This window comes from Nymphaea colorata, chromosome 8 (genome assembly GCF_008831285.2).
Source record: "Nymphaea colorata isolate Beijing-Zhang1983 chromosome 8, ASM883128v2, whole genome shotgun sequence".
NCBI lineage: Eukaryota > Viridiplantae > Streptophyta > Magnoliopsida > Nymphaeales > Nymphaeaceae > Nymphaea > Nymphaea colorata.
In genome coordinates this window covers 24,391,287-24,404,321 of record NC_045145.1, presented here as the reverse complement: position 1 = coordinate 24,404,321, position 13,035 = coordinate 24,391,287, and the positions used below count along the sequence as shown (strand labels likewise).

Genomic DNA, 13,035 nt, shown 5'->3' with positions numbered 1-13,035 from the left:
GTGATGAAAACGGACTACTACTAGGTCGAATGACCCCGCTCTCGAGCATCTCCTTCACAGATTGAGAGATGCAATAGGTAACCAAAATATCACCCATGTGACAAAGCACTGACAAAACAATTGCCCAGTATAAAATGATAAAAAATCAAACTTGTAATACATACTTTCAGGCCATATACAATGGAACATAACACAATATCCAAAAGAAAGAGAAATAATCAGCAAGCCCGAGCATTTATTTGCTTACCTTTCCATCTCCATAATCAACATTAAGCTGAATGAGAGATGCAGTGAATTCAGCATAACTCTCATCACATAATGTGGATGGATGTCATCTTCCCACAAGGTTTTAACATTAGCATTCCGTAAACTATTAAGATGCAAGTCAAAAACCATCTTGAAACGAGGCCATAATGAAAGCTTAACCTGTGCTCATGCAGAAAAAGTTACTCCATCAGGTTAAAAGTGTTATCCAAATGGTGACTAAAAGCATAATGGCAACAGGAAAACATCACAAAACTATTTTACCTAGTAAAAGAAATTTTAATAAAAAAAATCTGCTGAGTATTGTGTGTGTGTGTGCATCTGAATGGTTTTATTGGGATGCAACATGCATGAGACCATAAAAGGCTATTAAAATTGTTCATTACCAATTAAATGTTCCATCAGTAAAGTTTTAGACATTTATTTCCCTACTACACAAGGAATTGCTTTTGGATTGTGATTTCCAATTTATGTTATGTGAAACACTTGCAAAAACATGAAGTTTTTGATATTGTTAAAGACAAACCTACTTTTTGCATCATCAATAAAAAATGATCTTTTGCCAATTAACCAGACAATTTCACCAACTTAAGTTGAGGTTTGTCTGATAAAAAGGGTAACGTACCCTCAAAAGTGGGAAAATTCAAGCTCATTTGCTTGCACTAGCCTCTTTAACTACACATAGTGTATTAACGCACTCCATTATTGCAAGCAAATCCCAAGGGCAAACCTAAGTGTAGTCACAACGTTAGTTACATCTTTAATGTCATTTAAAATCAACGATGGAAAAAACTAGGTTGCTTTTATAATATTGAAAAGTTATGTGTGTTTCTCATTATCACCAGATCTTTAGGTGTGTTTTGAAACTTTTCCCTATTTTATCATGTGGTCATGCTGTTCAATCACTAAAACGAGCCACTTTTCATTCACAAGGAATACTCTATAAACTGACAAAGGATCACTGAGCAGACAGTGCTAACACTGTTCAAAGAGTACTTATTCCTTTCAAATGTTTGCCATAAGCTGGAAGAAGAGGAACTTTGTCATGTTCCCCACCAAAACAGGTTCTAACTTCTAGAAGGGGCATGGAGGCATCTTGCTACATCCATATCTACTAAGTTTACATAAATTTTGTTCTCCTCCTCATCTATATATATATATAGTGAATGATGACTCCAGCTATCTAGAGTCACCCAATCATCTAAACAGGGCCGTCCATCTGAAGCAGATGGATGGTTGAGAAAAAAAAAAGAGAAAAAAAATGTAAACTAATACCAAATGATGAAAATGTCATCACTTTTTTCTCCTTGTTTTTCTCTTAACTGTCAATCATGTTAGACCAGACGGCCTTCGTTAGATGGCTGTATGTCCAATTATCTAAATTTTAAAGACCGTATTGCCAAATACTCCAGAATTCATACCCACGTCTAAACTCAAAATTCATGTTCCACAATGTTTTACTATGTAATATTCCTGATGCATCTTAAGCCCTTCATTTTTTATATGTTGGACGACATATTAAATTGAGAAACCACAGTCTACATGTAAACACATTTAAAGAAAAATATGCACATATCTACACCACATAAGCAAGGGGTGCAGATACACAAATAAAGAGCAGGAGAGAGAGAGAGATCGACTCAGGTGCAGCCAGACAGAGTCCGCACTGGATCTCCACTGACTTGAGCCAGAGATGCACCCAAAACTGGACCAAACTAGTCAGCTGCCACTGAATGCACCCAACTCATCTGACTTTGGTTTTTGGTGTACTGGCACCCTTACCCTTGACAAGTTGAGACAGGGGCGCCAGTCACTTTGGTGAGCCCATGTGACTCGACTCCTTGGAGAAACACTTCCTATGATGCAAAAAAGTACGTCTTAAGTACTATTGCTACTACTTTACATGCATACCTTGTCTAAGTATGAGTCCAGGCATGGGATGCGGCGGCGGGACATGACCAGCTGAAATTAAAAAAATCATCAGTAAACTTTTGAGCAGACTACAGAGAGACACACTGCATTTTAAAGGTTACTGAAGGTTTTTCTTCTTGCATGGTGGTAAGAGAAAATAAATCATAGGAGCCTTAACCAGAAATTGAAAAGCACAAAAGAAGCTCAAGCACCCCCATCACCAATCATAATTTGCAAATAACAATCCCCACTCTATGTCATACTGTACCCGGTGCTGGTCTATTATATGAATCATAAGCATTAGTCCAATTGCATCAAAACAATTGACGAGAATAGAGTTGAAGTGCTCATCAATAACAGCAAATGGACCTGCCATGAGTGTAGATGATGTATTAGTGATAAGAACCCTACAATCTGACTGAAATTGCAAACAAGTAGAATTATGTGTCCCTGAGCTATCTTACCGATCAAACCAGAAGGATTAACAAGTGCATGTAAGGTCAAGATATTCAGATGATCCATTTAAAATTTCGTCAACTAATATTTATCCATTACTCATCTATACTAAGCGCACCTGCAAATATGTCATGGAAGATTTGCTCCTCACCAAAAAAATCATCACAAAAAAGGTACCTGCCACAATCAAATCAATTTGATACACTACCAAGATATTCAAAGAAGAATCTTTAAACGTAATAATTTGTTGTGGGACTCAATACTCTGATGTAGCTGTATCCATAAGCAGCTTATGCAAGCTCCTAAATAGGACTTCATATGGGTATTTCGAAGAGCTAGCTTCTGCTATATGAGGAATTAATGCCGGTTGATCAATTTCCTACAATCAACAAGCCAAGTAAGAAGCTGCAGTAAAAGGCAAGATGCTCAATATAACAAAGGAAGAAAGGACTTTGTGGTGCCTTTACAAACATAACAGAAGAAACAAACAAAATGCTGAGAGAAAAAACTTACTACAAGTGCCCATGATGCATAATATTTCCAAAAAAACCTCAGAGGATTTAATTAGATTTTTTTGTAACAATGCAAAACAATGAAAACATAAATGATAAACAGAAACAATTAAGCGTGAAGGTTTAAATCAACAAATACTTAATATTTTCAGCTTATATCAGAATATAGCCTAACTAAAAAATAAAGATAGGACAACATACTGATACAGAAAACCCACATAAAAAAGATTAAGATACTTAGCTTCTACCTTTCCTCTAAGCAAATGCAAATTCATTATTTTTTTGATCTTCTGGTGGTTTGCAAGCAAACACACAAAAAAGATTAAGATACTTAGCTTCCACCTTTCCTCTATGCAAATGCAAATTCATTATTTTTTTGATCTTCTGGTGGTTTGCAACTTTCCTACAGCAAATGGTAAAGACAAAACCTAGGCTTGATCATTCAGAAATTTCCAAATGTTTCCTATTCTCAAGTTCAGGATACCATCCTGCAGTTTCTTGGCAAGCTTATCCATTGATCAAATAAATTCATAGAGTTCCATAAATTTTCCTAGAACATAAAATATTGATATTATAAATCTCTCTTGATAAATACCTCTGAAATGGTCCTGCAAAGAAGAATAGCACATACAAAAGGAAGTTGTGTTGTTGCGACTTTTTTCCAATATAAACAGAATAAGGTTTAGATTGGTGGTCAGCAATTGTTTCCATCTCAGTGCAACTAGGATCTCAATCTCTGAAAAGGCCATCTCAATAGTCAATCCTTATTAATCACTCATTATACCAAAATCCTTCACTAAGCCTTTATTTTCCAAATTTTTACTCCTTGTAAGAAATGTAAAAGCAGCAAGCATGGCAGCCAGAGAAAATTGTATAGTCTAATAATCCAGTAGTCTTGTCAACACCAAGCCAACACATCCATGGACATTGGATTTGGCCTTTATTTGAATAGAACTATAGCAAGCAACCTAGTAGGACGATGACCAGCAGACAAGGCCATGGCAGAATGGCCAAATTTATTTTAAGGCTTGCAGCAAGGCATCCTTCGATGGCATCTAAAAAGTTCAAAATTGGCATCATAGCAAACCCCATCTCTTTTGAGCAAAAATGTAAATGCTGGAGCTGATCAAAGCCCATACCTGTGTCAGAAATTCCACCATGGACTTCCACACGTGGCAAGGTTTGAAAGGAATAGGTGGAATCTTCTGTTACAGAAGAACCGGTTTGCCAATTCCTACTGAAGAGACATAAATGGACATCTTATGTACAGCTTATGTTTTGTTTCTTATTTTAGGGCCCTTCTGATCAGGGAAAAATATCCCAGTATATACAGTGGAAGTGGCTGGCTGATGACCTCAGAAAATAAAGTAATAATTTTCATAGTTTTATGCATATCTGTGTTGCCTTGACCAAGAAACCATGACACGACCTTAAAATCTGGATGAAATGAAGTAACATGCCATAAATTGCACACCTGATGTTCAGTATACAAGAAAAGTTAGAATTGAAAATTCAGATGTATAAACTATAAAAAAGTGCTTTACTATAGAAATCTGGCTTGTCCAACAATACAAGACATCATGAATCCTTTGACACAAAAACCGGGAATTAATGTACATCAAAGTGAGAAGGGAGGGGATCTGCTAACAGTACAAAATGAAAATACCTTTAAAATAGCAATCCTGTCCCCCAAAGCAAAAACAGCAGATTTATTCTTCAATGGTTCCCTCACTCTTGAAAACAAGCCAGCACCTCTTGCCTCTACTCCAATCAGATCACTTGCTGTTGCTATATCCAACTGTAGTTTCTCCAGTGCTTGAATATATGCACGAAAATGTGCACTTAAAACCTGCCATACAGTTTTTTCCACAAAGAACAGTGGTCAAATAGATGCAAACAAGATTACTCTGGGGTATGTGCTGAGATACATGCTTATATTTATTCATATATCCATGTGTATGCATGCATAATTGCAAAAGAAGTGCAAAAAAATGCTTTTGTAAGCAGTAAGCACACAAGTTCATGTTTGTACAGGTGCATAATTGCATATGCATACTTGCAGACAGATATTAACCACAGAAACACAGCAAGGATATGTGCAACCACACCAACATCTGCAACACGACAACTAGGATAACATCTATTTATTGGAGTTTTTATGTTGAATAATGTACAGACTGGGCAAATACACTATTACATAATGCAGACATGCACCACATGCTATGTCACATACATGCAGTGTGCAGGTGCTGGAGCCGGTGCTGCACATTTCAGAAAATTTGGCTATGGGGGTGCAGCTATATATGTATAATAATGCTATATATTTATATCTTTTTTACTGAAAATTAATTTTTTTTTCAAAAATCATTTTTCTTGCTGGGTGGATTTTCAATTGAATGTGGGTGTTGGGTGCATTTTAAGGGCACATGGAAATAGAATACAATTTATTTTTTAAATTTTAAATTGAATAAAAGAAAGTTTTTCTAAAATATAGGCAGTCTGGTCGTCCTTTTTAAAGGACAACAGACTGGTTGTCCTTTAAAAAGGACGACCAGACTGCCTAAAAAAGATGACAAACTGCTGGTCCTTTTGCTGTCCTCATTTTTAAAGAAAGAGAGAGAAAGCTAAAAGTTTGAAAGAGAGAGAGAGGTAAAGGGAACAAAGGGAGAGAAATAAATAGAGAAAAAAAAGGGAAAAAAGCAAGTCGTGACTCCAGTGTATGTTGGAGCTGCACCTGTGTTTTCACCCGCATCCCTGTTCAGTCGATGCGGATGCTGCGTGCATTTAAAAGCACCAGTGACTTACATGTACCATGTATACATTACAATATAGCTACTAGATTTTATTCCTACCAATTTATGAGGATTTATGAAGTTCTATACAAACTGTGGTGTCGCATTTCCAGTACTAGCTCCAGCCTCTTTTTTATTCTCACAGGTCACCCATCATTGACTATTGAATAAAATCATTTACTAATTAGTAATTACATTTCCTCCCTCACCTCATCTTGAATATCCAGTGGACTAAATCCTGAGCATCATTCAAGTATCAGATGAAGACAATGTGGACTTAGTCACAGTTGCCAAAGGTAAGAAGTAGGCAAAATTGGACAAGAAAAAGCTTCATGCAAATTAACAAAAATATCTACATCTTTGAAAAAGAACACAAACTACTCCTGTAGAACAAGGATGCTGGTTCTGCAATCATTGTCGTTTGCTGATAATTTGAATTAGATGAAAAGCCAAAATCCAATCCCACCATGCATGATAACACCACCATTTTCTCAATATCACAAAAAGAAGGTCAAATGAAAACAAAAGTGAAAAAAATTACAATATTTGAAAAAAAAACCAAAATAAAAAATATCAGGTTTCTTGCTTGCATTTTTATTCTGCAAAGGAAGTGATTTTAATATATTATATTTTTTTTGTTAGCATTTCAATAACTATTTTCAATGTTTACACATGTTTTTCTGGGAAAGTTACTACAAAAATCAAAATTTCATAACTTATATTTTTAATTTTTTGAATTCCTAAGATTTTCCAAGATAAACAAATTTCCAGATTAATATGTGAGAAAAGCTTCACCAGAAAAAGCCAGAGAATGGTATTCATGACAACAGGTGTTAATGCCTATATCCTCAGTACAGAATATCTTGTCATATGTTACGTGATGAAGAAGGGGAGAACGAGAGAGGGAGAGAGAGAGGAAAAAGTATATTTTGATCTCGTGCTCTAATCTCAACTTAAAGGGAGATTAGGGCACGACTGAGGCAGTTACAAGAGAAGGACAAATAAAATATTAAAAGGACAGAAAGGAACCCTAACTCTTAAATAGTCAAATAACTACTACATTTAAAAACAAACTTTCTAATTTCAACACTCCCCCTCAAGCTGGAGCATAGATATCAACCATGCTCAGCTTATTACAACATCTAGAGAAATCACCAATTGGAAGAGCTTTAGTAAACATATCTGCTGCTTGGTCTTCAGAAGCAACATGAACAGTGGACACCACACCTTCTTTTATAAAGTCACGAATATAATGACAATCCACCTCAATGTGCTTTGTTCTTTCATGAAATACTGAATTGTTTGCAATGTAAGTGGCCGCCTTGTTATCACAGTACATTTTCATAAGAAGAGGAACATGAATACTCATATTCGTTAGCATAGATTTAACCCAGGTAATTTCAGTCACTGTTTGAGCCATTGCTCTATATTCAGATTCTGCACTTGATCTAGAGACTACATTTTGTTTCTTGCTTCTCCATGATATGAGATTACCCCCAACAAAGACACAGAAGCCAGTTGTAGACCTTCTATCATCAACAGACCCTGCATAGTCAGCATCACTATAAGCAACAACATCAAGAGATTCACCCTTCTTAAAAGAAGAGGCCTCTGCCTGGGGATGATTTTAGGTATTTCAATACCATCATCGCTGCATCCTAGTGGACTTTTCTAGGCTTTTCCATAAACTGGCTTAATTTTTCAACAGCAAAGCTTATGTCTGGCCTTGTTACAGTAACATAAAGTAGTTTTCCAATGAGAGACCTGTAAGATCGAGAATCTCTAGTTCTGATTGATCATCATGAAGGTGAATACGTGGGTTCATAGGGAGATTAGCCGGCTTGGTCCCTAGCATCCCTGTGTCCTGCAGTAAATCAAGGACATACTTCCTTTGAGACAATGCTACACCTTCTTTGTTTTTCACAACTTCAATCCCAAGAAAATATCTCAAGTGACCAAGATCCTTCGTGACAAAATGTTTTTTGAAGAAAGACCTTTGTAGCAGATATTTCTCGACCACAATCACCTGTCAAGATAATGTCATCAACATAAACTATCATGACAACTATACCTGTGAAGGTCTTCTTGATGAATAGGGAATGATCCAACGGAGATCGTTCAAATCCACATTGTGAAACCACCTCTGATAATTTGTGGAACCATGCCCTAGGACTTTGTTTAAGTCCATAGATAGCCTTCTTCAACCGACACAATTTACTACACTCCCCCTGTCTTTCGAACCCTGGTGTTTGCTGCATATATACAGTCTCCTCAAGATCGCCATACAAAAAAACATTCTTCACATCAAGCTGATACATAGGCCAATCAGAGTGTACTGCAACAGAAATAATAAGGCGAATAGTGCCCAATCGTGCCACTGGAGAGAACGTCTCAAAGAAGTCAACCCCGTATGTCTGAGTGTAACCTTTAGCTACTAATCGAGCCTTGTATCGTTCTAACGACCCATCTGAATTATATTTGACTGTAAATACCAATTTGGAACCAACGATGTCACAATCTTTAGGTGGATCAACCAACTCCCAGGTACCACGCTGTACGAGAGCATCCATCTCATCTTGCATAGCTGTTCGCCATTTACAATCTAGTAAGGCCTGTTGATGACAAGTTGGGACAGTATGAACTGTCATAGCCTTCAGAAACTGTTGTAAGTTATCATCAAGATGGGCAGTGGAAACAAAGTGAGAGATAGGATGCATGGTACACTGTCTCTTGCCTTTGCGCAGGGCTATAGGCAAGTCATCTAAAGGAACAACATCAGGTATACTTACTTCAGGAGGGCTTACATCTTGAGAAGAGTCTGATGGTCGACCATGAGAGGAGTCCTGTCGCCGATTGTAGACCAATGGGGGATCCTGAAACCTATTCATAGTGAGAGTAGGGGATGGAAAGGATTGCAACAGGATAGGAGGAATAGGTAAAGGGATATGACATGGTACTTTAGTTGAAGCAGAAGTATGACTGAAGTAAGACTAAGACTCAAAAAAAGTGACATCCGCACTGATATACTCTTTGTGAGTTGCCGACTCAAAACACTTGTACCCTTTTTGGTTTCGAGGATAGCCAATGAACACACACTTAATGGCTTGAGCAACAAGTTTATCACGTTTAGGCCCAAGAATGTGTACAAAACAGGTACAACCAAAAACTTTTGGTGCAACGAAAAACAAGCTTCGATTGGGATAAACAAGTTTGATAGGTACTTTGTGGTCAATGGAGGATGACGGCAAACGATTGGTCCGGTGACAAGCCATGAGTATGGCATCACCCCATAAGTATGCAGGAACATGATTATGAAGCATGATGGTACGAGCAACAGTTAGAAGTTGCCGATGCTTTCGTTCAGCAACTCCATTCTGTTGTGAGGTATGAGGACAAGTGAATTGGGGAGAGATACCATTTTCAGCATAAAAGGTCATTAAGATAGATGATTTGAACTCAAGAGCATTATCAGTGCGGATACACTTAACCATAGAACCAAATTGAGTCTTTATTTCAATAATCAAGTTTTTGAGAATACAAATAACTTCAGACCTTTCCTTCAAAAGGAATACCCAACTGACTTGAGAATAATCATCAACAACGACAAGAAAGTACCTAAACTTATTTCGGCTAGCAACCCTGCTAGGCCCCCACACATCAACATGAAGAAGATCAAATAACCCTTGACTGGAAGGACTAAGACTCGAAGGAAAACTACTACGTGTGTGCTTGCCCAGTTGACAAGCCTCACAATGAAAAGACTCTGGAACAGAGAGATTAGGAAGGAGAGAACGGAGCTTGGGTGTTGAAGGGTGATCAAGCCGAAGATGCCACTGGAAGACTGTAGACTCTGATGTAGAAGAGGTAGCAGCAAGGCCCATAGGAGTCGACATGATGTAGACAGCCCCTTTCTCATAGCCGCCACCAATCGTCTTCCCAGTTTGCAAGTCCTGAAATGAGCATGAACCGGGGTCAAAAATAATACGACAGTGTAAATCAGTTGTCAACTGTTTAACCGAGAGTAAATGAGATGGAAATTCAGGAGCATATAAAACATGTGGAATAGTCATAGACTTAGAGAGTTTCACATCTCCAGAACCTAATATGGGTGACAGTCTACCATCTGCAATTTTTACATGACGTGGCTGGGGAAATTTATGCAGGGTAGTAAAAGACTCGGGTCTACTGCAGAAATGTCTCGATGCTCCTGAATCAATAATCCACGAAGTACCTGAGTCAGACGTGGAAGGACCCGCTGAGAAGGCTCGATCAGTCACCGCTGTAGTAGCTGAAGCCTGTGAAGCTTTGTGTGCCAAAAATTGCTCATACTCAACTCTGTCAATGCTAACTGTCTCTGGAGCTATACTAGGCGAAGAGTCCTCCACTGTAGGAGTGGCAGTCTGTGCAGAACCCATAGACGAGTAAGTAGAGCTCTTGCCCTGTTTGGTGACCATATTTCTTCCCTGTGACAAAGAGGATGGACGACCATGTTTATCCCAACAACGATCCTCTAAATGACCAATCTTACCACAATAGGTGCATTGGAACCTCCCACGGCCCCCAGTTCCACGACCTATACCTCTTCCTCTTGTACTATAGGTGGAGCCATGACCACGTCCACCCCCACAGCAAGTGCAGAGGCAGGCGTCACACCAGCTGGTTGGGACAGACTAATAGCAAGACGGCTAAGTCTGTTGTACGCATCAGAGAGGTCAGGAATTTCACTTCCAGTGAGCATCTGATCCTTAGCAGCAGTATATTCAGGAGAGAGACCAGCAAGAAACTTTGCAACCATAGTAGGTTCAAAGTGTGACTTATAACACGATTTGCACAGAGGATGCAAGAATTTCAAACGTTCATAAGTGGCTTTAACTGTGGCAAAGTATTAAGATAAATCCTGTCTTCCCTGTCGGAGATTGTGCAACTCTTCTTCAACTTGAAGGATTTTACTCACATTCTTATCTTGAGAATATGTCTGTCTAAGAAATTCACACATCTCCTTCGCAGTAGTGTAGTATGTAATAGTAGAAGCAATTTGAGGTTGAACACTATTCATAATCCACGACATTACCATGCTGTCGTCCTCTTCCCAAGTTATGTACTTCCCTGATTTGTTAGTAGGCTCATCCTCTTCAATTATGTGTCTCTTTAGATGACCTTTAACTGACAACATAAAAGATCTGGACCACAGTTCATAGTTGTGTCCATCTAATTTGACTGTAGATACATAGGAGAAGGGATTTCCACTTCCTTTGTGATCGTTACCACCCTCGGAATTTCGGCTCTCAGCCATAATAAATCACAGCAAGGATAAGAATACCAAGATCAACTGTATATAAGCAGCAACTTCACAAGGACAACAGGAATAACACGAAACAAAGGAACATGCACACGTTTCTTTCACATCCCCAAATAGCAAATAAAAGTAGCCTGCTGAAACCACACCAGAAACGGACAGGGAATACAGCCTGCTGAAAAACACACCAAAAACGGATAGGGAATACAGCCTGCTGAAAATAGTGACTTGCTGAAAATAGCCTGCTGAAAAACACACCAGAAAATAACAACTTGCTGGAAATAGCTTGCTGGAAAAACACGCTAGACAAGAACAGGGAATACAGCCTGCTGAAAAACACGCCAGAAAATAACTTGCTGAAACAAAAAACCTTACAAACAAGGTCTGCCGCTGCTTCTACTATTCCCAACCTCAACTCTTAAACAACACGTCCATATCTTTCGAAAAAAAAATATCAGCAAAACATGTTCTGCGTCACCAAAACTTCTGATCATACCTTACACCGCAACCACTAACAGCATAACGTTCCACTCAAATACTCTCAACAGCCCATAACTTTGTCCACGCACTCCACTAGAGGATCTGATCACGCCTTCCACATAGGCGAGATCAGGTCCTCTTCCACGCAAGAAGAAAAATTAGGGTAAACCAGCGATCACACCAGCAACAACTTGAGATGCTCACGTACGAGAAGTCTGAGACGATTGGTTCACGCCAGCAGACTTGAAGATTCACGCCAGCAGACTGAATCAATACCGTAAGGAATGCACGAGAGGATCACGCCAGCAAACTTGAGTCGATCACACCAGCGTAGGCTCTGATACCATGTTACGTGATGAAGAAGGGGAGAACGAGAGAGGGAGAGAGAGAGAGAGACGAAAAAGTATATTTTGATCTCGTGCTCTAATCTCAACTTAAAGGGAGATTAGGGCACGACCGAGGCAGTTACAAGAGAAGGACAAATAAAATATTAAAAGGACAGAAAGGAACCCTAACTCTTAAATAGTCAAATAACTACCACATTTAAAAACAAACTTTCTAATTTCAACAATGCTAACGAATATGAAATGGATTTTAGAGTGAAATTTCATTAGAAAGAGGTGCCTAATTAGGCATGGATCTCAAGTAAGTACATGGTCTACTGTGTCAGCCAACCAAGAATTCCCTAAAATGGCAAAGCAAACCAAAAACTGAGATTTCTTGATTATGCATTGTCAACTCCACAAAACTAGGAAAATATGATAAAAGTAAAAATACAAGTTAATAGCAGCTGCCACCTTATGCATCGTATCTACATATGCTCCACGGACCTCCACATAGATCTCCTTACCATGTTCTTTTAGGAAAAGAATAAGGTACCTGCAAGTTAAGTTCAATAGCAACAAATTTACTATTAGATGGAAAAGAACTAAAAAAAAAACACAGGAAGACAACCTTCTACGACAAGAACTACCTTTTAAAGCAACTTATTATTAAAACATATAAATATAGGTAGATTTGAGTTTTGAAGGGGAAGGGAGGGAAGGGTTTCTACATGTAATATGATAGTCATATGTGAAACTGAAGCCAGTATCATGCAGCATGGTTATGACGATAATCAGACTTAAGATAAGCATCATTGGTCAGAGACAAAAAGATATTTATTTAGTAAGAAGAGTGCTTGTAATACCATTATACTCTTCCCAAAAATATCGAAATTTTCCACATGATGAGCAAACAAAACATTAGAAATTTAGAAGCTCTCAACATGCACACCAACGGTAACCATAGACACAAAAAAACACATTTTTTTTTTTCAAAAAGC

The 13,035-nt window shown here is 38.3% G+C and overlaps 1 protein-coding gene across 1 annotated transcript; it reads right to left on the bottom strand.

The window, feature by feature from the left end:
- Positions 1-228: 228 nt before the first annotated feature.
- Positions 229-12,587, bottom strand: LOC116259644 (vacuolar protein sorting-associated protein 52 A-like). The gene is made up of 7 exons (XM_031637500.2): positions 12,509-12,587; positions 4,810-4,992; positions 2,895-3,010; positions 2,750-2,808; positions 2,444-2,544; positions 2,176-2,226; positions 229-426 (listed from the first exon to the last, which is right to left on the bottom strand). The coding sequence occupies exons 1-7, from the start codon at positions 12,515-12,517 to the stop codon at positions 244-246; spliced, it is 702 nt and encodes a 233-aa protein (XP_031493360.2). The 5' UTR covers positions 12,518-12,587; the 3' UTR covers positions 229-243.
- Between the last annotated feature and the right edge of the window lie 448 nt (positions 12,588-13,035).